Below are 25,250 nucleotides of genomic sequence, written 5' to 3' on the forward strand. Positions count from 1 at the left end.
CAAGATAATAAAACGTTACAGATATTCAGAATACAGGTACATTTGCTTGTGTAGTTCTTGCTCTCAAAAGTATGTCGCTTTGGATAAAAGTGTCTGCTGAATGACATTGTGACATTGTTGTACATTTTTGGAGGTCAGTTGAGGCTGGTATGTTGTGCTTCCTACTGATTATGGCACCATATCCAAGGATCCTTTAAAAGTGGTCCTAGCCTAGCTTAAAATTCCTGGAAAGGAGTCCTAAGGTTCATTTAAAATAGTTAATTCCAGACTCAACCTGGCACTTTCTGTATTACAAGCCTTTTACAAGCCTTCAGGAAGCCACTTGTCTAGACTTTCTTTGCATGCTAGACCCCTTGGTTCTTCAGTGGCTGGTCTGGAATAATGGTAACGATGTTATTAGCTAAGCATCAGTAATGGTGACTTTAGCTCTTTAGCCATGCTATGGCTGGTAGAGCCTCGCTTTGTGTTTTATTTATTATGGTGGAGAGGGAAAGTATTATAGAGTGGAGCCCACCTCCATGTGACTATAATGTCACATTGAATACTGTAGCAAAGAATTTCTGAAAACTCATCTTGGGGACCCATAAAAAATCTCCTGCATCCAACAGTGGATTCTGACCAGTGGATTCTGAATGAGTGAGTAAAAGGATAGAAAAAAAGAGCCACAGCGATAAAGAAATTCAACAGCTCTTACACTAAGGGGGTGCATGGATGTGAAGTAGATTTACCTATTTAAAACTACTCTACTACTCTTTCAGATTAAATTATGCTGTATTACGTTGTTAAGTGTATCAATATATTTAATAAATAATGTGAATTTGAGGCTGTCACAGAGCTCATCTGCTATTTTTCCTCTGTTTGAGAAACTTGTAAATCCTCCTCACTATCCCTGGTTTTTTCACCTTAAGAGCTTTATTAGTGGCTATGATGCTTTGTGAACAACTTCTGTCTTTACAAGGATCTCATCTTGACTCTAAGGGGAAATTCTTGGAAAAAGGCTAAATTCTAAGAATTTTCTTTGTCACTGGGAGAAACTCTTTGGACTTAAGAAGCTTTTTGAATACAGCCCCTGATAATTATTTAATCAGTTAAAGCTAAGACCAACCTGATGATGTTGGCAGCAGCCTTTCTCTCTTGTGTCAGGAGCTCTGGGTCATGCATTACCTCCTCCAGGAAGCCAATGACTCTCATCTTCAGCTCTGTGTTCAGCTCAAAGTCCTTAAGACCAAAACATTAAATATATAAACATAAATATGCTAAAAACATGCTTCTTTTTGTTCCTTTTTACAAAGACATTTTTACAAAGGAGGACAAGTTGAACTGTACCTGTGAGTGTTTGGAGACCCAGTGACGCAGAACATTCAAGACTCTGTTCGTTGCAGCTCTTCTGATTACAAATTCTTTGTCCCCATTCCTCTGGTCTGTAGGGAAACCTGGAACAACATTTAACAAAGTTACAGTCAACGGGAATGTTGTTTTGAGCCTTTTCTCTGATACTGATACTGACAATGAAGCTAGCTAAGATGGAGATGTGATGTAACTTGGCATATCTGAGTCTGAGTCTGTCAGTGCTGTCCAAAAACAAGTGGTTTACAGAACCAGGACAACAATAACCTTGAAAGATCTTAAAAATACCCATCTATCTCTCAATACAAAAAAGATCTCCAAGGATGTCTAAGATTGAAGTTTAATGAAGCTCAGCAAAAGTTCAAACAGGAAGACTGTTTCTACTTATTCATTAGTTGCCACCACTGGACGCTGCAACCCTCCTCCACCCCAGCCACCTCCGTGCATTTCATCAGCATCTAGTCCAGATCCTCATAAGTCCAGCTCATCTCATCCTGCATACCTCAAACTCCTCCTCCAAGCTACCAAATTGGTTTCCCGGTCCAGCTTCTCAGAAATCTACTCCTCATCTGATCCTGCATCCCTCATCAAAACCACCACCAGTGTCTAGACTCCAGGGGGGTATCCTATCCAGCTGTTTGCCTCGCTACCCCTTCAAATACATGAAGTCATCACAATGGAGTCTAATCACCAAAAACACTGTATATTTATCTTCATTAACTTGTGTAAAATAAATCATTTTAAACCTGGATCAAGTTTCTCCTGACTTAAATATTACTCTGTTTATAAAAAGGGGCTTAAGTGATAACATAATGTCAAAAAAGGACTTTGTAATTTGTTTGAAGAAAACCTGGCACCCTTGCCAGAGCTACACACTCACTCTTTTGGACCAATGATAAGCTTTTCTTGAGTCAAATTACTTCCAGTCCCAGAAGAGTGTTATTTGACCCAACAGTTTTTTGTAGGGTTCATATTCTGTTGTAGTTTCTGTCACTTTAATCAGATTGCAAAGTTATTTTAAATAGCATAACAATATGATAAGAGGGACCACAGCACTGACAGGAAACTTGTTTGGTCAATAGAAGCGGCATTCCCTGATGTGACTGACCTGTGCTGGCAAGCGACATACGGCGATATTTCTCCTTGGTCGGTGTGCCTTCATTTGCACCAGCTGTGGCAATGGCGAAGGCTGAGGCGGCAGAAAGGGCACTGCGGTTATTGTCAAGCTCCCGGCAGGATGACACCACCATACCATTGTTGAAGGAAAACAGGGAAAACTCTACGGAAAGGGAAGCAAAATAGAGATGTTTACTGATTCAAACCACCTTTAAACTAGTTATTGTGATTGAAAAGTTAAAGGGCACTTCCACCAAGCATTTCCCATTTTCTCACATGCACTTTAAATTGCTGCTGGCTCACTGGTTAGTTGATAAATTGCATCGTGATTCTGTGTGTGCAGTGCTGTGGACATAGTCTTTATATGTAATAAAAATAGGCTGCTGACCAGTGGAGGGCAACAGTGAGCTAAAATAGACTCAGCACAGTGTGTGTGTGCTGCAGCCCGTGCGAGTGACGGTGTACACTCTGCTGTGTCTGCGTCTATGCCTCCCTCCCTCACCCTCCTCCCTTCCTCCCTGCCTTCCTCCATGAAGCCGGGGGCGGTGTAGAAGAACATGCACATCGTTGCTAAGGTACAAGGTTTCCTTCCACCTACTCACACAAGGCACTGGCTTCCCTTGTATCCAGCACCGTGGGAAGAGAACACACTGGGGATGAATTGTGCCTGACTACCTACGGGGTGGATGCTCCCTCTCTGTATGATGCGGGGAGGGCCAGGAGGATGTGGGTGGTTTTTATCAAGACCTTATTTGGCTATAGTGACGGTTGTCATTTGCTGAAAAAAGTTTGCTAAATAAAGCATATTGTAGCAGCCATTTTTGTCCTCTATAAACAACTCTCTCCATTTAAACCTCTTTGCACCTTATATAGAGCAGAAGAAAAGCCTTATTTGGTTAGTTGAAATAACTGGAGGCAAAACAACACTTGATTTCTTTGATATATATGGATTCAGAAGAAAACATGATTTGGAGAAAAAAACCGATCCCTTTTGGTAAGAGACGTTTTGCCAGTTACTGAACATTTAGCCAGAAGATTAAGCAATACTTGAGAAGCTTTCCACACATCAAAATTCAAAGGGAGATTATGTTAATGAGAAGATTTTCCTGAAAAATGTTAGAATGGTATAGTAAAGCTACAGGCAGTAGCTATTTAGGTTAATACAATAATTGGATACCGAAGGGGAAATCTAGTTCTGTCCAAAAGCAACAAACATGTTGAGTAATCAACAACATTTTGTGGTTTCATGGGAGGTTATGTGCTTTAATGTTTTTTGGTCAAAAAGGTGGTTCCTTGAATCACTTCAGGGAAATAATATCACAGATGAATGGGGACTTAAAGCTGCTGTGTGGAACTTGAAGTTTGTGTTGATTTTAGCCCCCCCTATGGTCCAGTCTCTTTGGTAAACCTTTCCTGTATATGACTAGGGATGCATCCACTTCTTGTTTACTTTACAGCTAAATGTATCTCCTACTTCTAGGCTTTACAGTTAAAAAAAGCTAAAAAAAAAAAAAAAACTTAAAAAGTTTTATTTAGCATACCTAAATCTAAAAACTTCACACTTACCATTGGCAGCAGTTAATTAGGAATTATAGATAACAATATAGAAACATTTCCAGGCGTGTCATTGATCATCTCATTTGCTTTTGTAGGTGCTTTTTGATAGAAGGAACTTCCCTCAGGAACTAGGGGAACGCTATGAAATAATCATGGAACATTACGAGATAGAGATGTTTTAAAGGTAAAAGCAAAGCCGGAACTACACTCCAGGCATGGCTGCTGCACCGTGTCACTCCGCCCAGTGGTTTATTCAAGAAATAGTTCTGAGTATTTGCCTCATGTGTCTCAATGTTACATAATTATATGTTATTATTTCATAGTGTGGTGAATGTGCAGGTCACAACTTGTCCACGAGAGTGTTTTGGAGTTGTTGGATTGTGTATTTGATGAGTTTGATGAGGGAAAGCCGGAATACCGTAAGACACCATAGCGTTAGCTGAGCAGCTCCTAACTCAGCAGCGCCGATCTAAAAATAGCTTGCACCGGCAACTAAAGGTAATGAACCTATCAGTAAGACTATAGGGATTATGGCAATGGGCAAATTTGCCAAAATGTTGAAGTATCCCTTTAAAGAGACAGGAGAAGCATGTCATTACGGAAATCTTAAACTGACATGAGTGAATACACTGTATATTTTTCTGTTTCCAATGATAAGATGTAAATTTTTTTTTTTTTTTTTTTTGATATTTTGAAAAATTAACACATTTAAATGAGAAAAACAGTTTTGTTTCCCCCAGAAAAGAAGATAAATAAATATAGATCTTAAGAAAAAGTTTAAAATATAATCATTATGGAAAACAGAGTCAAATGATTGGATATGTCCGCTTAGATCATCTGTACATCATGGACTTTCAGCCTAATTCTTTCCAGGCACACCTTCGAGACCCACTAAAAACAGCTCTAAGACCCTCTGTTGGGTCCCAACCAACCACTTGCGAACCACTGATCTAAAGAAATATTCTCCTTTCCGCAATTTTTGTTACCTTAAAGCCTATCAAAACCAGATTCCCGTTTCATATTTATCTGTGTGCAATGACCAAAAACACAGTTACAACTGTACCTTGTGACATTCTAAAACCGTCTGACTGCATCACAAATCTTCAGTCTGAACTGGTCTCACCTCTTAACTACTTAATACTGAAGACCGGACAAAAAAGAAGGACCAGGCCTGCTGTTTGTCCTTGTTTTTCAATCATTGGTTAAGCCAATAAGCGTAATTCTAAAACCTTGTAATAATACTGCAAGCTTTTTACATTTTCAGCAGCCGTTGCTGAATTCTTGACAGATACAGTCAGCATGTAGTAGAAGAAAAGACAGCCTGTTAACTGTTAAATGCTACAAGTGATTTTTAAAACGGATATGATCTACTATTCTTTTAATCTACTTATCTGTGTTTGTGTGCATGTTGTGTGATCTAATCTGTGTGGATAAATTCAGTGTACATGTTGAATTTTATTTTCTGCCCAAAAGTTGTATATTGTGTTCTCAATTTGTAATACAATTTTTTGATTGTTGTAATCACTTGTTTTTGACTGTGAAGCACATTGTGTTTCCCCGTGTATGAAATGTGCTATATAAATAAAGTTTTGATTTAATTTATTTGATTTTATCTCCATATATGAGAAGACACTGCTGGCTAGTCACTAAGCAGTAAACTACTGCAGTTTGCCAGTTTTCATGTTAAGGCCAACTCAATTTTTAACTGTTAGGTCCAAAGTGGTCCTTAATACCTGTAAGAAGGGTTTCAGAAAGTATACATCATATGGAGAACATCACTGGATGACAACACAACATTGTTAAGTCATCGTCATACTGTACCAGAGTTTTTTGACTTGACATTCTTGGGTGTTGATGGGGACTTGGGAGGAGACATTTCTGCTTCGGCATCATCACTCTGACTCGGGTCCTCATCACATTCCTCTCTCACAGACAGATCTGGACAGAAGCAATGTTTACAATTATTAAAAATATAGAGCAAAAATAGAAATGTACAGAATAACTTTTGAGATGAGCTCAGTGATGGTACTTGGGCAGCAAAGATTTCTACATTGAGAAAAAAATAAGAGACTGTAAGGGTATCTAATTTTTTCAACTTTATGGCTAATAATCATGCCAAGTTTGATTTGACAACATTATCATAAAAATACAGATTTTCAGTTGCTTCGCTATACACCTTATGTAAAGTTTTTTTCATTTTACATATCCTATATATGTACATTAGTCCTGCTTTCCAACCTGAATGGGACAAAGAGTAGATGTTTTTCTAGTTTATGTATTTTCTAGATTTAAGATGACAGATCAAACGCCCATTAAAAGTGTTCATACTCCCTTAGACAGTGACTCTGACCTTGCTTGTTGAGGATAGACTCCTCAGCTTTGCCGTCTGCTTTGGGCTCTCCCTCATCAGGGATCTTGCTGGCCATGGTGCTTGACACGTAGAGCTTGTTGATGTCAAGGGTGGTCTTACTGAATGGTGACATAGTGGAGTGCATGCTTGCATAGCCATTGGGAGAGCAGCTGAGTGCAGCCAGGTCCAGGGCTTTGCCGCCTGTGATGATGGGGATGTTAAGCGAAAGCTTACGTCTGCGGTTGGGGGAGGACGATTTGGTGATGGAGAGAGGAGGAGGGGAGGAGAACTTGCGGCTGGCACGCGGCGATGTGGGTGGCTCGCCGTAGAGGAGTTTGTTGTTCTGGCTGCTGGCAAAGAAAAGCTCCAAAGAACTGCAGGGAAGGAGATAAACAAGAAAGAAGGAAAATATACAAGAGGATGATAATGGAGAAGCGTCTACTGGTCTTCCTAAAATTTGTTTAGTTATTTTAAGTAGCCTTAAAAGGGAGGAGCAGATAGTGGTGGAAATGGTGAAGATGTGGGCGATATTGTCCACCTGGTGTTCACAGACGCAGAGAGGGAACACATTAACCACAGGGCTCTTTGGGAGCTCCTGCCTCTTTTATTTAAGCTACATTGTTTAAGACAGCATCCTCCTTGCACTGAGAGCCACCCCCTCTGAAGGCCTATAAATAGCATGTCAAGTGACAGTGTGGGAGGCACGGGTGCTGCCAACAGCAACCAGTCCAGGGGAGGCCCACAGAGACATGGGGAGAGAGAAACAGAGAGGAAAAGGGGAGCAAAAGAGAGGCAGAGAGGAAAAAAGGGGAAAAGAGGCAGAGATGCAGTGCAAAAGCTGAAAAAAGCAGGGGCAAAAACAGTGAGAGTGAGAAGAGAGAGGGAAGGGGGTGAGAGAGGGAGCAACAGAGTGGATATGGATTCCACCACAGCGAAAGCTGATGGCTGGGAGTGGGCGAATGGGAAGCCTCCAGCCCCTGTATGGTAGTAGCTGCAGCCATGTTGTGTCTCCTCACCTAAATTTGAGAAGCAGTAAAAGACAGGAGGCATGAGGATCAAGGATGGGAAAGGGGAGGGAAAAGGTAGGCTGGGAGGACAGAGGAAAGGAGGGGGAGTCATAAAGAAAATGAAAAAGACAAAGTGGAAAGTCAAGAGAGGACATGAGTAAAGCTGGAAAGTGAGAGGAGGTAATTAAGCAAAGGGAGTGAGAGGAGGAAGGCAAAAAGAAGGAGGAGGAGAGAGCAGGGTCTGGGTGCAAAACACCACCATCAATATTTAATACCATCGAGCTGCTGCAGATGATAGGGAGAGAGAGAGGAAGGTAAGGAGGAAGGGAGGTAGAAGACGAGAGAGAGGGAGAGGGTGGGGTCCTGCAGCAGAGTGGAGGGTTGCCATGGCGACAGCGCAGCGTAGAAGGGAATGGTCAGACTTAAGGAAAGAAAAATAAAAGTGAGCGAAGGAAAAGGGTAAAGAGAGAGAGAGCTTGGAGAAAGAAGAGGAGGAGTTCAGGAGAGGTGGGTGGACGCATGAGCCAATTAAGTGTGACGGTGGACAGACGTCAGAGGAGCCGATGTGTTGGTGTGACCTCTCGCTGTCTCTGCTCTGGTCCCTTCTCACCTGTACAGACCATAATATCATGATGGTGCTTCTTACAGGCAGTCCACGTGAGAGAGAGCACAGACAAATCCAGACACCAGGGAGTCCTACCTTTTCACTGCACCACTACAGCTCTACTGCTGCATCCTCAGGAGGAAATGCAGTATTTAGAAAATGTCAAACTTTGTTCTGCCTTCAGTTGTCACAAGCTACAGAGGTTTGCGCTAATGTTACAAACAATTTAAGCTCTCTTGCTATTATATGTCTGATCATAACAGAGGTATAAATGCAGTTAAAGGGACATTCATTACACTAAATGCAATTGCTTTAAGGTATTTATCTTAAGTTTGGTCTTGAAATTAATTGTTTTGAATTTATATAATATGACCTGTATGTTGTTTGTAGTTTTCATTGGTGTGTGCTTATTTGTGTACATGTTGAATTGTAGTTTGGTTGTTCTTATTAATGATTCTGCTGTAGAGGCAGCTATATGCTTGTAGCACTGAGGTCCAGGACAAACTTCTCAAAGGGACAAAAGTATATGATATAATATCATATTGTTTGTATCATATTGTACCATATTGTACAGTTTCATTATACAGTATCATATACTTTCATTTGTACCGTGTCATATTGTAATGTTAGTACCATACTGCATCGAACCGCATCATTTATAGCGTATCATATTGTATTGTATCGTTTGTATCAAATTGTATTGTTTGTATCATATCGTACTGTATTGTACGTTTGTACCATATACTATTGTATTGTTTATATAGTATTGTTTGTATCGTATCATTTATATTATACCACATCATTGCTATCATATTGTATCATATTGTATTGTATTGCATAATATATATCGTATCGTCTCCTATTGTTTATGTTGTATCATATCATATCGTTTATATCATACCGCATCATTTATATCATACCCTATCATTTGTATCATATCGTATTGTGTTCTATCATATTGTTTGTATGGTATCATGTCATTTGTATCATATGAAATTGTATCTTTTCATTTGTACTGTATTGCAGCATCTGTACCGTAGCGTATCATAGTTTATCCTATCATTTGTATTATATTGTGTCAATATGTGTCATTGTATATATATGTACTCATTTTTTGAATGTTTCTTCATGAACCATACAATGGTTATCTGAATAAATAATGTTGTAAAAGGAAATGTCAAGGGATTGCAAAAGACACTAACATTAATCATCTGAAGATCATGCATGGGCTTGCAACAGTTTTAATTCATTCATGTGTGTTTGTATTCATAAATGTCTTTTATAATTTATGTAAATAAAAACTGATTTAAAGGTATAATAAGCCACATTTTAACATTAATATAGCACTTAAAATATAATCAAACTAAACATATCCATGAATAAGGCTATTTTGAAAAGAGTGAAGTTAAACTCCCTCTGGGGTTATTGTTTTAGGCCTTGTGTTCACACAGGACCCGGCTTTCTTATCCTTGTTAATGTTTTACTCAGAGACAAGAGAAGAGAGTCTACCACCTCCTTTGACCCCCTTAATTGTCAAGTCCCACAGGGTTCTATCCTTGGACCTATAGTCTTCACGCTCTACATCCTCAATTTGGGCTTTAGAAAACAGGGTATATTGTTCCACCTTTATGCAGACGATACACAAATACACCTGCCTTTAAAATGAAACAATGGCTGCATAATCAACTGTCTGCTAGACTGTGTTCAAGACATAGAGTCTGGATGGCTCTGAACTTCTTAAATCTTAATGAGAGTAAAACTGAAGTTGTTGTGTTTGGCTCCAGTGGAATCAATGATGCCCATCTGAAGGACCTGGGCCCCCTGCTGCCCTATGTTAAGCCAACAGTGTCAAAATCTTGGCATAAAGTTAGACAGTAATTTCAAATTGGATCAACAGACTCATTCTTTTGTAAAATCCAATTTTTATCATCTAATGCTTTATCCAAAATGAAAATGGTTTTATCTATAAATGATTTTAAGAGAGTGATTCATGCTTTATTTCTACATGTTTAAACAACAGCACTGGATTTTAAATCCAGTTAAACCAGTTTTCCCTTGCATGTGAACAGTTGGTCCAAAATGCTGCTGCTCATCTTTGAACAGGTACTTGAAAACATGAACATATTATCCACATTCTTGCCACCCTCCTATGGTTACCTGTTCATTTGAGAACTCATTCTTTTTTTTTTTTAAATCATTTAACAGATTGGCTCCTCAGTACATTTCTGTTCTCTTAGAAGTTTACACCCTGTCCAGATTTTTAAGATCAACTCTGTCTTGTTGCTCCAAAGACCAGATTAAAAACCTGAGGTGATCGAGGGTTTCCTGTGGTGGCTCCTAAATTGTGGAATGAGCTACCTCTGGAAATCACATTGTCCCCCACCTCACCTACCTTTAAACCGCATCTTAAAACTTATTTTCATTCCTTGGCTTTAACTCAGTATGGGAGTAGTGTGATCTCCCGTGCATCTTTTATGTTCTTAACATTTGTTTTTATAACTTTTCTCTTTTTTTTTATTGTTTCATATGTTTTTAGTTGCTTTTAAGTTTTGATGTATTTTCTTAAGTTTTTATATCCAGAGTAGTTTTTGCATTTTTATATATGTTTTAATCACTCTACAGCACTGTTATAAATGTAGTTTTTAAAATGTGCTGTATAAAAAGATTGAATTGGAAGAACATAGCAGAAGGTCAGAGTGTCTTCATAAGAGTACAGTTCAAGGAGAACCAATGGATATTCCAAATGGAAGAAAAATACTTTTTTGTATAAAACACTCTAAAGGAATAAGAACCATGAATTTCTATCTGTGTATCTGAAAGTTTATCAGTTGAAGAAGACACTACACTCAGTCTGAACACCGAGTGAGGAATAGGGGAGGAGGGGAGGGAGCTGGAGCTTAAGTGTGATATACTAGACATCTGCTTTGAAAGTTGCCTATTTTATATTATATGTTTAAAAGTTTTAGGAGTCGTTTAAATCAAATTGCAAATCAAATAGTTTTAATCAAGGTGGTGGAACAACCAGGTTGTTACCAAACTGGTATTCAGAATACATGAATGTACAACAACTGCATTATCTCAGATGAAGGCAGCTTTTAACAGACTTCCAGGGACAATACAGTAGATGTGAATTTTTCTTACCAGTGAGCTGTTATTCCAACTTCTATGAATCAGCTCATCCAGTGGCTCACTCACCGTGCAGGGATCGCACTTATGGGCTTCTTGTAGATGGTGATGAGCTTGTCCAGAACAACGTCAGCGCTGGTAAAGACTCTATATGAGTGGAGGAAGGTGTTCAGGAAGTCGATTGAGAGGAAGCGCAGGTCAGTCAGCCTCTCCAGCAGACGCTCCACGCTGGCGTAGCGGATCTGCAGCACTTTGCAGGAGTTCATCATCTTGCTGAAGCGGATGTCCACATCATCGCAGTACAAGCTGGTGTCAGACCTGTGGTGGAGTTACAGAGATGTTAAGAATGTTACACTCTCAGGGATTTAGCTCATTAAAACACTTCTGTGGTCATGTGTGGGTCAGTGGATAGAGAATTAACATTGCTAAGGCTAGAGTGGTTCCCCCTGTGAAAAAATGCACAAAAATCAATATGACATCCCAGGGGATGAACATTTTAACCACCTGAAAAAAAGCTAAATGTTTACTTTTAAATAAAAAGGATATGATATTTAAGCATTTCTGTGGCTGGACATTAGGCTCTCAAAGTTACTAGAGGCTACTAGTTTTATGAGAAAATGACGTTATATTTTAGGTAAAGAGGTCCTCAGAGGATGTGGATCCATATATCTATTTTACTTGATACTCTGTGATAACATATTAGTTTCAATTGTTTTGTTGAGATCTGTATTTTTTTATTCAAAGAGATGCTATTTTTCAGTGAGAGAGTGGCAGTTTCAGTCATTTTCTTATTATTTTGAGAAATAAACTTGTTAAAAATCTCAAATCCTCAATCACTAAGACAATCATGGCAGAGCAGGGAGGAGGAGCTTCAAAAGGTTTTAAAAGAGATGAGTGTGGTTATCGGCCTCCCTTTGCCCTTGAGCCTGCTCTGTCCACGCTGCCACAGCACTTAAGTAAGTTTGTTTGATGAATTATTCCACTTTCTACTTTGTTTGCCAAATAAGTGCATCCTTTTAATTATGTTTGTCACTTTCACCAAAAGTAGTAGTTTGTTTATGACCACTGAAACCACAAAGAAGACCTAGAGACCTAAAATTGTTTGTCTACTTTAAAGGACACATATGAGTGAGTAAATTTCCTACCTAAGTTTAAAGAGAATAATTTATTTTGACACAGTGTACTAATTTATGTTTGTTTAACAGGAAGTTGAAGCAATTCTTGTGTAACATAATGGATGCATAAATTAATGTAAGTTAATTCCTGTTAGCTTTAATTTAATAGTGAAATGAGCGTGGCAATGTTTTGATTTATTATATCTGTTTTGTACAGAAAATCATCCTTTCATCTTCAGTAAATGGTTAATCTGACTTCTGGCTCCATGTGTTTAAATGTGCACCCCACCTAGAGGTTCAATGAGCTAGCATCAGTTGAAATAGAACTGGCCTCCACTAATTCAATCTAGTGACAGTTTGTTCAAAACTCATTAAAACTAGCATTGTTATCTGTAATAAGTCATCACCTTAGAAAAAAATGAAATGACATTGAAAATGACTCATGCACAGTATAACCAGTTAGGGCTTCTACCTTTTCTACCAAATAAACTGTATTCATAGGCCAAAGATTTTTGTTTGTGTAGAAACATAAACAAAGAAGGGTAAATTCTGAAATCTCATTCTATAAGCTACCACTGAATTGTTTACTGTGTGTTTTCTAGTTTTGTATATCTTAGTGAGAACCCATTTTTGACATTTAAAGTGAGTTCCCTCCACTTTCACACTGTTTAAGGGTTGCTCTCTTCTTTCGGGTTAAATTAGGCTTAGACTGAGGGAATTTAGCAGTGTTTTTATTAGAGGAAAACATCACTGAGATCCCTGACCAATATATTAATATAATCATGTTTATGGGAACACATTGTTATACATTTTTCATTCGTTAGTCATGTCTTCATGTTAGTCAAATGCCCGTCTCTGTTTGTGCATGTATAATGTCTGTGCATTTGGACTCTTACTTAATCATCTGTGGCACTGTGACTTTACTGTTTTCCTCAAAGGCATTCATCATCAGTCCATTGCAGCGGATGTTGTCAATGCACTGTAAGGGGCAGACAGAAAGAAAAAAAAGCAAGAGGTAAGTGAGTTCACAAACCAAATGAAACAAGATTTTACCCTAATGACCACAAGCCATTTATTCTCTGTTCTTAACTTTTCAGTTTTCCTGTTTTATTCCAAGCTTGATCTCATTAAATGCTAAACACTAGTTAACAAACTGGGCTATGAATTGAAATGACAAGATTGCAAATAACTATTTTTCAGACAGTTATTGAACTATTTAACTTTAACGCCTTTATCATTTGTTAAACAGAAATAGAGCAACTTCCTTTATAAGTTATGACTTGCTCTTCCCATAGCTGCTCTGGCTTTGTTTGGAACGGCATTTAGTCACACGGATGAGGATACACACCTGGCTGATGTCACTTGTCCACGCTGACTTCTCCTGCCGGGATGAAGCCACCAGGATGACGGTGTAGGGCTGAACATCTTTGGGCTCAACCATCACTTTAAAGTCCAGATGCTCAGTGTCCTGACCGCTCCGCTCCCCTTTGGCTGCAAGACAAAAAGTATTAAAGAAAGAACCTTTATTTGACCGTGGTAAAGTGATTTCTAATGAAAATTAAAGTCCCTGTAAAGTGATAGAAAGTGTTTTTTAGGTTTGTTGTATGATAGGCCACTGTGTTATGAACCACCAGGCCAAATTGAAGTTGTGAAAAAAATCTCAGAATTAAACTTCCAAATCATGAAAAATTAGGTAGTAAAAGCTGCTCTAGGATGGTGTGGGTGTGTTGGTTGAGTGAGCTGAAGCCACACCCACTCACAAGGAATATGATCCTCTCAAATTTTAAAAAAGACTAATGATCCGACACAGCTGCCTGGCTCCATACCAGAGCAAAGAGACAGCACTGTTTTCTGGTACAAATCTCTCTGTTATGATGCTTTCAACGAGGCCATGATGGTTGATAGATTTGGGACATTTACCCCACAATAATCAAAAACACAGCATGTAGCTGGCTGTCAACTTTCTATGAAGGCAGTGACATCAGCTAACAACAGACTGTACTGAGATGAACTGCTCTGTGATTTTATATCAGCGTAGCGTATGAGGGCGGGGTAATTCCCCATCAGGACCGGTGATGTCATGGGCTCATATATTTGCCCTGCTCAAATAAAACCAAGCCATGAAAGAGGTGAGCAACTTTCTAACGGTCTAAATCAAAAATTCCGTCACACACAGATCACAGTGTATGACCCTGATGAAGGCCACAAGATAAAATGCGTGTGCTTGATAAAGTTGTTCCCCAAACTTCTACTATTAATGAAGCTTTCTGTTTCCACATGGTTCAAAATGTTGCAGGTAAAGACAAACGCAGTACAAAAACACCTCTAGTTTGCGTTTTTCAAAGTAAAAGCCTACTTTACCATTTCTTTGGAAGAACTCCCTTCGTTTGTACAATATGCTTTTATTTTGAAAGGCTATTGGCAGTCCAGTCACTTGTATGGAGGTTTATTGAGGCGAAACATAGTAGGAATGACAGAGCTTAGACTTTTAGACTTTAAGCTTAGACTGAAGAACCGGTTACTGCATAGCAACGACGAGGAGTGCTATGGCTAAGTGACATCACACATTACCAGTGCGGACCAAAACATGGCGTTCCCCTGGTGAGTTTATAAGCTCAAATTTACTCAAAATGCGGATATCTAGGATATCTAGTGAGTTTTTTTAGTTCAATATACATTTGATAGGTACAAATATCTATCCAACAAGATGAACTTGTCTGATGATGCAGGGTTCCTTTTAAAAGGGTATGATATGTCAACTTTGAGAAAACACTTAATATATAGTAACTTACACTCATCATCAGTCCCCTCTGGCTCCTCCATCAGTGTGCAGTCAATGAGAGACACCACTCCGTTCTGTGACAGGACAAAAAGTTATAAGATCACATACAGTTTGTTTCTCACAGACATTGTGATTTACTGAAAGTTTTTAAAGCTGTAAAAACATCTCAAATGTAGATATGGTATAACAGCTGTCATTTACATGAAAACTCCCAGCTGTTTGTATGAGCTGTTTGAAAGAAATGGTGGGTTTATCTGTTTCAAATATAATTTAAGCTTAGAGGTTTAATGCTTTCATAAACATGTACTGTGGATAACTATATTCCTGTACCTTGGTTATGTGAAGTTTTCCCCCAGAGCCACGTGTACAGATGATGAGATGTTTGGAAAAGAGGAAGCACTGTCTCTCGCCTTCTTTCTTCAGAGACAGAGAGCCCAGTCGACCTCTTGTGATCTTCCCTTTCTCGCTCATTGGCACCTGGATCAGAGAACCTGTGGAGTGTCAGGACCATACAAACATACACACAGATGCAGAAATAGATATGAGAAAACCCTCTTATTTTGCTTTAATCAACATAATTCAGCAATAAAAGGTCCTTGTCCTCATATTATCATCTATGGACGGTTAAAAGGCAGGTGTAAATATACACCAGGAATGTGTTTGTGCCACAGCAATCAACAATTTTATTCAGTCGTCTGCAGAGATGGAGGAAGGCATCAAACATCTGGGTGAGAGCACATTTGATGCATCACATGAAAAAATCCTGCAGGAGAGAAGTTTGAGGATGATGTTTAAAGTATGCTGATCCAAAAGAGGACATCGGTGCTAACAAATTTAAAACAAGCTAACTACACTAAATCATAAAGGGCATTAAATTAGCCATTTTACCATCGGAGCTCCTCTTATTACTGGATGCCAGCGTCACAGAGTAACAACTACTATTATCACTGTGAAGCCACTCTTTGAAGCATGTGTGGTCAAATCTAAGACAAATAACAAGCAGCTTGGCTTTTATCATATTGTATAGTGCCTGTTTAGGTTAGCTTGTACTGGACTGATCAGGACAGTTCCCTCTATGCTCTTTAGAGACTGAGCATGTTGCTGCTTCTGGAGAGCTGTGAGCAGTCACTGAGGCTAAAACAGCAGCTGGATGGTGAGTAATCCCTTCACACTGTGGGCCTTGATAATATACAACATCTTGTTTTCTATTTCTACAAATTTTACAAACAAAGGCTGTGGAGGATGGCAACTGCATAGTTGTTTTTAACCCTTTCATGCTTAAATTATCAAATACACTGGCAGGATTGTTTGTTATATTTTACTTCTTAAAAGGTAATACTAATTTTAGATATTTTTAATAACCATCATTTTAAGCAAGTTCAAGAGGACTCGTGCAATGAAATGCAGAAAATACTTTTTTTTAAAGAAAAAAAAATAAATAAAATTGAGATTTTTTTTTCTTTTAACACATGTTCTGTCTCATGCCCACTGGAGTAGAGTGATCATTTGAGTTTTTTAATTTGAGTTTTTCTGTCTCACGCAGAACAGAAGCAAAGTAGGGCTTCCAGTTAATCATTTTATCCTTATCTAAAATTAATCCCTTGAAATAATACGATTACTTCTCTGTTATCACTTGTTTAAAAAAAAAAAAATCATCACCTGCAAGAGCATTCCAGGAGGATTGGGGTTGCTTTGACACCTATTACTCATCTACACTACTGAAGAGGCTGATAGAGGATGCTTAGATGTTACAGATGTTGTTTGTTTTTCTTGTGACTGTAAGATTTAGTTGCTAAGATAGGTTTTTACCACTATAGGAAAGTCATCTGTTTTAAATCTTTAAAGAATAATCTTCTCATCTTTAATGAAAGTCAGGGGTTAGACCCACCAAACTATTTTACCTGCCACCAGGCATCAAAAACAGATGCTTTGATGTTACTGCAGAGTTAACCTTCAGTTTTTATTGATAACTTCATATTAACAAAAAAGTAAACATTCACATTTTACAGCATGGTTCCCCAATTTGTTTATCCCAAGAGCCATAATGTGTCAAGCAAGTTTTCTGCACCCCAGTGCACTACATGTCATTGTAGATGTTGCTGTTGCTTTGGTTGCCTTTATTTTATAATCATAACTAGAAAAGCACTTGAAGAGCACAGACCTCCGCCATTAGCCCTGTCTCGCAATAGTAAAGAATCCTTTAAAAATGTCCTGGATCCAGAGGGTGATCCGGGCTGCTCCCAAAATGTAATCAGTTCTTCCTTATGCCATTTCTAACATTTCCTGAAAATTTCATCAAAATCCGTCGATAAATTTTTGAGTTATGTTGCTAACAAACAAACAAACAAACCCTGCCGATCACATAACCTCCTTGGCGGAGGTAATAAATAGCAGAAGTACTAGAGTAATTAAGAATTACAAGAAAAAAATGAAGCAAATTATGAACAAGGTACAGGTGTGTAAGGTGGTCAAAATAGAACAGGCAAGCTTCATCATCATCAATGATTTTATTCTTTGTATATAGTTATGATGGATTTAATTCAACGTAAAATTTTGAGGGCCCAATGAGGGTAAGATACTTGGTACTGACAGGCCGACATTTGGAGATTACTATCTTTCATTCTTTATTTGGTAATACTTTATTTGAATGCGTAGGAATAAGACTGACACTGTAATAATAATGACATGACACCTTTCATTCAAATGAAGGAGGCTTTGTGAACATTTATGAGCGTTGTCATTAAGTGTCATTTAGCCAGTTATGTCACCTTTAGTGCAATAAATTAAGAGCATGCCCACTTCTACACACACCACTACACTGCTGGACATTAAAAATCAAGAGTTAGATTCAGTGAAGCTTACACTCTGTCCTGGAGAGCCACAGAAGAAAAAACTGGATCTTCCCCACTCTCCCTTATTGTTTCCAGTCTTTATGCTAGGCTAAGTTAGCTGGCTTCAGCCTTACTTTACAAAGAAGCAAAAAGGAGTCAAACAATGTCAACTTTCCATTAAGGTCACATAATTGACTGAATGACACTTAATGACAACATTCATGGATCACCTTTATGTGAATGACAGGTGTCATGTCATGATTATGACACTGTCATGTCAGTCTTATGCATACCCCTTCAAATTAGATGTTACCTCCTTCTATATAATAATTCTGATAAGTCATTTAATTGCGATCGAACTTGAAACAGACGCACCTTGCCTAACAAATGTCTGACTGGTGTCCAGCAGCACTTCACAACCCTCCACAATCATCCGTTCAATGGCCAGATTCTTCCTGATGTTTTCCGTCTCACTCACCTCATCGTGCATAATTCTAAAAAGAAAACCACATATTAGTAAAGCTATCTCACCAGAGCAGTCAAGTTCATTGTTATGAAGAAGAAGAAAAAAAATCGGTTATACACTGACAGACACCCTTTCAAGTATTACATTAGTTCCTTCTACCACCTTTATGGGTGTTGTAGAATAAGATCTGTTTGAAGGGATGATTAGCACACATACAGTATATGTTTTAAAATTATAATTAAACAGCCCAGACATACTATACCATCTACAGCAATAAGGAGTTAGCATCCTTCAGTGCCCAAAAGGAATTTATTTATATATTTATTTTTGCCCAATGGTATGACAGTAGATCTACCTGGAAAGTTCCTCCAGTTTTGACTTAGCGTAGTCCAAACTGTTTCTCTCTACATGTTCATGAGGAGTGTGAGCGAGCAGCTCATGCAACGTCAGGATGTAACGGGGTATCTGGGAGAGAGGGGGAGAGAAAGAGAGAGACTGATGACTAAAAAGATGTATCCAACATTCAATGTCAAGAAGTTCATAGCTTCAAGAGCCTGTGTCAAGAATATAGACTTTAATGACTTTAGACTGGTAATTATTTGGCCACAGAGGTATTTTAAGAATAGATTTAATCTTTTAAATTATAACAATTATTACAAGTTGTTTTTATCAGACACTTTTAAGCCATTCTGCTTTGGTTAACTTAACTTTAAACATTAAGAATTCTGTGGAACAGAGTGGTGCAGTCGTGACGTAATTTTGTAGGCAAACCTGGAAGTTAGCGTTGCGTGGGTTCCCTCGGCATCGAGCCTATGGGATTTTTCAATGGGTTTTTGGATTATTGCTGAAAATAAGCTCTGTGTCCAGTAAAAGTTAATGAAACTTACACATTTTGTTCATAAAGATAATCTTCATAAATTGATAATATAAGAATTGTATCTGGTTCGCTAATCTAACTGTAGAAAGTAAAAGCTAACATCATGCTATACTGAACTACAACACAGTTGACAGAATTTACGTCATCACACGCAGATACAACTGAACGGCTCAGTTGCTGCACTTCGGATGATGACGTATGTAGTCCTTGTTAGCTATCTTTTAGCAACCGCCTTTATTGAGACGTGAAAAGATATACAATTCAAAGGTATGTTTCAGATGTATTTTATGTCATAGGATAAAACGTTAAACTCTCCTGAACTTGTGTTCACCACAGACCTTATTTCAGGCATTTAACCAAAAACGCATTCAAAATTCCCATAGACTTTCAGATGAGGGAACCAGAAGTGCTAAAATGCTAACTTACTTCTGAGTTTTAGGACTCATTCCTGCACCACTCTATTCAGAAGTTTTTTTAAACTATGCATGGACTGTGTAAATATAGCAGTTATCCACACTGCAACCCTGAGATCTAACCTGAAACATGGGGTAAGTGAGGAAAGTCTCCAGCGTCCTCTCCTCACAGTCCGGCTTGGACTCGTACTGCTTGAGCAGCTTATCAAAATCCCTGTTCTGTTTGCAGTGAGCCAGGATCTGCAGACTGTACTGGTGGTTCCGGACAAACTCTTGGTAAATGTTCAGCATGGGCAGCAAGATGTCAAACAGATCAGCTGGAAAGAAGAGCAGACTTACTCCTTAATAACAACAATGTGTCTCATGTCAGTGTGACTGACTGAAGCTTTAAGAAATCCCAACAAAATATGGTCTGATTCTGAACTGCATGAATGATGGAAGGCTCATCTGTGCCACTTCTTACCCAGCACGAGTGTGGGCCAGCTGGCTATCCGTGCCTTCAGACCCTGGTAGAAGATCTGATGGAGGAACATGATGGTCTCACTGATAAAACATAGAAGAAAAACAGTGTTTATGAGCTTTGTATCTCTCTCTTTAACAACCCCACCCCTGCCTGAGCACTAGCCACCTGTTTAAGAAGATGCTGCTGACGTCATCATGAGTGATGGGTGGCTTCTTGGAGCTGGCAGCCATGCGGAGCGGTCGCAGGAAGTTGTTGACCAGTATGTGCAGTTGCTGAACATACTCAGCCTCAGCTTCCAGCATGCTGAACACCACTTGGTTTCTCTTCCTCATGCTTTCAGCGTGAGGGGAACGGATGTAGTCCTGGATGATGGTTTTCCACTTCCTGCGGCAAATCCAACCTCGCAGGAAACTCTGGACCTGGGCAGAATAAAGCAAGAACATTATTTAGGTGGTTTAGTAGGTAGGCAGATTTTCAATATTCAACAAAATGTGAATTCAGTCCTCTATTGTCTCCTTAGTTTAGGTAAACACTTGAAGCATGTATGTTTCAGTAATGATGATATATTAAAACAGTAGTTCATTTAGAATAAGTGTTTTTAAAACTGGTTAAAAACTTAGTTAAATACTCCATTCAAAAGCTACAACATGCATTTTCTGTGCAGCTGTGTCACTCTTTTAATATCATCTGCTTTTGTGGTAAGTAGTTCTTCATTTTCACTAGCTACAGTACAACAGTTGAGCTGTCAGCCTGTGTTGATTGTTGTAAGACAGACTCACAGCCCATGAGATGCTCTGCACACCTCTGCCTGTAACTTGTCTTTAACTTTTCAGTCAAATAAGCACTGTACAAGGTTTATCTACCAACCCTGTTTTCTTCTTATGCAGGATTATTACCAAATGAGGGAGGAAAAGGTGGTTGAAAAGTGGTGGCAACCACAGCCAGTCTGGTCTGTGTCTACACGTATTTGAGCATGTCAGAGCTTTGTTAAACAAGCTAGCTCCAGGATGGTTTGACTGCCAACCATATGTGTAATTCAACAACAATATACACATGTTTATTACTTATACAGCTCGCTGTTATCTGAGGATTATCTGACCACATCAAAACTGCATTACAGCTTGATTTCTCTTATTTCTACGCCACTGTTGGCTGCCTGGAGAACTCTAGGCATACAATCATTGTAAATTCTTGGTCACATGAAGGGTGCACAAGCTGTAGATAAGACATTTAACTATAAACTGTTTCTATTGTTTACTGTTTGTTTAAAAGTACTAAGCTGCCATGGCTGGAAACAATTCTTGATGAGACTGTTGTTTATGAACCAAAGTTTGGCACAAAAACACCCCTCTCAAAGAAGCTACAACACTTTGTCGAGCTACAGTAACTTAAAGTCAGAACTTTCCAACCTCTCTGACTTTTTTAAGGAGCAGGCAGCTGCTTCAGAGGAGCTGCAGACAGAACTACCCTGTGACTGTAGTACATGAGGAGTTACCTCCTGTTAAAACTTGTGCCTTCAGCTTCTATGAATAAATGCAGGTTAAAAATAAAACCTGCAGGTGCTGAATGATGTAGCATTTAAAAGCCTGTTCCAAAAGATGTATATGTAGGTGCTGAAGTAGAGCAAACTTTGGCTTAACTTTCACTTCTTTGACTACTTGTCTCTATCTTTGTTATAAGAAATAAAAGTAAGTTTGACTCTGTCATTTTAAAATCCTTAATATCTGTGTTGACCAAAATCAGGAATTGCTGAATTTTTCACACTGATGTTACCCTGAGCTTTTCTGCTAGACCCCTAATATTTTCCTCCCTCTTGGTTGGACAGCAAACTGCAGAAAAAACTTCCTGCTGGTAGGGAAAGTGTGAACAAGCAAGTCGGGAAACATTCTAACAGTGGGTCCCCTTGAAATTTGCTTTCTATTTCTAGCTCACAAAAGCACAGCAATTTGCATCTTTGGTTTTGCTGCATGACTGCAACTTACTACAGACTTTTATATTACAAGATACTACCAAAGTTCAAAAGGCAATCCAGAGCAAAAATTACATCTTATTTCTCATGATTTTTACATTTAATTTAATATACTTAATTTTATAATTGCTAAAATTGGATTTTATGTTTAACAGCATTGTAATTTGCAACTAAACAAACTTAGAATACCTATTTTTCATTGCTTTACATCGACTTTACTACAAAAGCAGTCAGATCTCACCTTTTTGATCTTCTTAATCTCAGTGTCGTCATCGCTGGGAGGGACTTCTGGATTTGACTGGATCTTCTCATTGTCCTTTAAAAGTCCAGAAATCTGAAATTAAACAGAAATCAGACATCAGTTTGCATGAGTGAATAAAGACGTGTCTCAGAATATGTGCAAATTAAATCCTACTTCAATTCTTGGTCTTGGTTAGTTCTTTTATTCCTTTTTTAGTAGTTATCATGATTACTAAGCTCCATCTAAGGTTTTAATTCAACTGTTAACATTTTGTTACCAACCAGTAGCTGGTTTCAAAGATTTTATGTGCAAATTCTACAAGCTGCATCAGAATTTTCCCCACGTTACTTTCTTTAATGTTGTTTCATTTACCCCCATTAGAACAGCGCAGACTTTGATTAAACAAAACACACCAATAACTATTACTACAACCCATTTAAGTAATGACAGTAAGGCAGATCATTCTGCAGACTGCAGAATCAGGGGTAATAGAAGCCAATTTATTCTTATTAAAAAAAAGGCTATTCAAGTGGATATTTCCATTAGCACCTTCAACAGAGATGCATTTGATCTGATTTGGGATAAAAAATGAGGATCCAGAACAAACCTCAGAATGACTTTAATAAGGACATCCCAGAGCTCAGTGAGCTAAAATGCTAGCCATCAACTGCTAAATACTGTGGTAACATGAATGGAGGCATATGTCTCCCCCCACTTCAACCATCATAGACTCTGCTCCTGACCATTTTCACTTCTTTTTTTTATTTATCTTTTCCTCCTATGTGTGCCATACAGTAAACAAAAACACATACACAGCACTAGCATGAAATTACAAGTGAAGTTACCTCTGATTTTAGCCGCTCTATTTCGATTTCCCCATCCTCTATCTGTTGTCGAAGTTGCTTGGCAACTGTTTTCTCTGTCTCCACTATTTGGAGTAGATGGAGATACTTCTGCATGAGGGTCTCATGCTCTGTAGCCATGTTCCTGTAACTGCAGATACACACACAAAGACATAGTAAGGACCTTATTAACATACTTTTCATTGGCTCCCCATTTGTCAAAGCCAACACATCATCAAACTCCCATTCACAGAGTGCAGGCTCTTGCACCACCAAGTCTTCAAATGGTTGTAGGCTTTGTAAAAGTCTGACCGTGCATTAGAAAAATTCAGTATATTACACTTTAACAAAAGGTCAATTGGACTGAACATCACAAACAACTAGTTGACATGAAATATTTAAAAAATGTATTTAAAAAACAAAAGCATAAAACAATGGAACCCAGACATCAAAACAGCTCAACAGACCAACTTGCTGTTATACAGTCAGAGCTGCTGCCTCAACTGAGAATCAATGCAATCTTCAGCGAGCCCAATCAATTGACCTTTTGCCATACAAATGCACACAGCTGACATTTAGAGCAATTGTATTGCATTGCTTTCAAGACCCTCTTTTGTCTCAGAATCTTAAGGGGATATTTTGTTCATTATACATCTCTGAGTTACACAAAGCAATTAAAAACTTCTTTTAATGCTGTTCTGAATACTACTCAAAAATAAAAAACAGGTTTTTACAAAGTAATCCAATTTAGATGATTTTAAAGGGTTTGGAGCGCTGTCTCACAGGCTTTTCAAGCCTTAATCAACATGGAATAAAGTCATGTTTACCCCATGGAGAGCACAATGGCATCATAGCCTGCAGATGTATGGTCTCATCACCCATTGGTTGAATGGGAGTTTTGAAGCCCATTGACAGTAGGCACCAGATATGAACAATATGCTTTCTCACACTAACTTTTGGTCAATCTTGTCATCACAAAGAAGTGCAGCTGATGTGAGCCTCAAGCAACAGTCAGGAGGCTCAAGGCAGCTCACCCACCTGTCAGTCATACAGTGCTATGGAGGCTGTTTTCTAATGTTTCTGCATATTTTTCACAATGAAATGTTTTGGATCATCAAACAAATACAAAAATGCAGTTTTTAAATAATTTCATTTATTAAGGGAAAAAAGCCATCCAAAACTGCCTGGCCATATGTGAAAAACAAATTGCCCCCTAAACCTATTAACTGGTTGTGCAATCCTTGGCAGCAACAACTGCAAGCATACATTTGAGGTAACTGGTAATGAGTCTTTCACATTGCTGTGGAGGAAATTTTGGCCCACTCTTCTTTACAAAATTGTTTAAATTCAGCCACACTGGTATGTTTTGAGCATGAATGGCCTGTTTAAAGGCACACCACAGCATCTCAATCAGATTTAAGTCCAGACTTTGACTAGGCCACTCCAAAACCATCATATTGGTATTTTTTCAAGCCATTCAGCAGTGGACTTGCTGGTGTGTTTCAGATCATTGTCCTGCTGCATAACCTAAGTGTGGTTGAGCTTGAGGTCATGAACTGATGGCCGGACATTCTCCTTAAGGATTTCTGGTAGAGAGCCGAATTCATGGTTCCACTAGGCCCTGAATCAGCAAAGCAGCCCCAGACCATCACACAAACACCACCATGTTTGATTGTTTGTATGTTCTTTTTAATCAAATGCTGTTCTAGTTTTTCAAATTGTTGTGTGTTTACATTTGATGCATATGGACTACATGTCTTGTATTATGTTGTTTGTGCATGACTGTTTTTAGTCTGTCTGGAACTCTGATCACTGCTGCTGTCTTGGCCAGGACACTCTTGAAAAAGAGATTTTTAATCTTAATGGGGTTTTCTCCTGGTTAAATAAAGGTTAAATAAGATTTTAAAAATAATGAAATAGTTTTAATGTTGATATAATGAGGCACATGTCTTCCAAAAAGTTGCATTTTTCTTTCTTGTAAGTCCACAGAATATTTTCCCAAAAGTCTTGGGGCTCACCAAGTTGTTCTTTTGGCAAATGTGAGATGAGCCTTCATGCTCTTTTAGGTCAGCAGGGGTTTTGTCCTCACACACAGCCAAAAACACAACCCAAAAATACTCTTTGAAGCACACATTAATCGTTTT

General features: G+C 38.6%; 1 protein-coding gene across 1 annotated transcript in view; it reads right to left on the minus strand.

The window, feature by feature from the left end:
• Positions 1-25,250, minus strand: part of LOC121514225 (ras-specific guanine nucleotide-releasing factor 1-like) — a 42,353-nt gene that overhangs the window by 8,508 nt on the left and 8,595 nt on the right. Inside the window, exons 3-19 of the mRNA XM_041794333.1 lie at positions 23,110-23,257; positions 22,265-22,357; positions 20,220-20,473; positions 20,055-20,134; positions 19,715-19,908; positions 18,657-18,766; positions 18,211-18,329; positions 15,335-15,495; positions 15,015-15,078; positions 13,571-13,713; positions 13,119-13,201; positions 11,177-11,425; positions 6,371-6,744; positions 5,842-5,958; positions 2,456-2,626; positions 1,327-1,433; positions 1,106-1,218 (exon numbers count right to left, since the gene is read on the minus strand). Of these exons, the coding sequence (XP_041650267.1) occupies positions 1,106-1,218; positions 1,327-1,433; positions 2,456-2,626; positions 5,842-5,958; positions 6,371-6,744; positions 11,177-11,425; positions 13,119-13,201; positions 13,571-13,713; positions 15,015-15,078; positions 15,335-15,495; positions 18,211-18,329; positions 18,657-18,766; positions 19,715-19,908; positions 20,055-20,134; positions 20,220-20,473; positions 22,265-22,357; positions 23,110-23,257 (2,580 nt within the window). The remainder of the gene's footprint in view (positions 1-1,105; positions 1,219-1,326; positions 1,434-2,455; positions 2,627-5,841; positions 5,959-6,370; positions 6,745-11,176; positions 11,426-13,118; positions 13,202-13,570; positions 13,714-15,014; positions 15,079-15,334; positions 15,496-18,210; positions 18,330-18,656; positions 18,767-19,714; positions 19,909-20,054; positions 20,135-20,219; positions 20,474-22,264; positions 22,358-23,109; positions 23,258-25,250) is intronic.

Source organism: Cheilinus undulatus, linkage group 1 (assembly GCF_018320785.1).
Source record: "Cheilinus undulatus linkage group 1, ASM1832078v1, whole genome shotgun sequence".
In the NCBI taxonomy this organism is placed as follows: domain Eukaryota; kingdom Metazoa; phylum Chordata; class Actinopteri; order Labriformes; family Labridae; genus Cheilinus; species Cheilinus undulatus.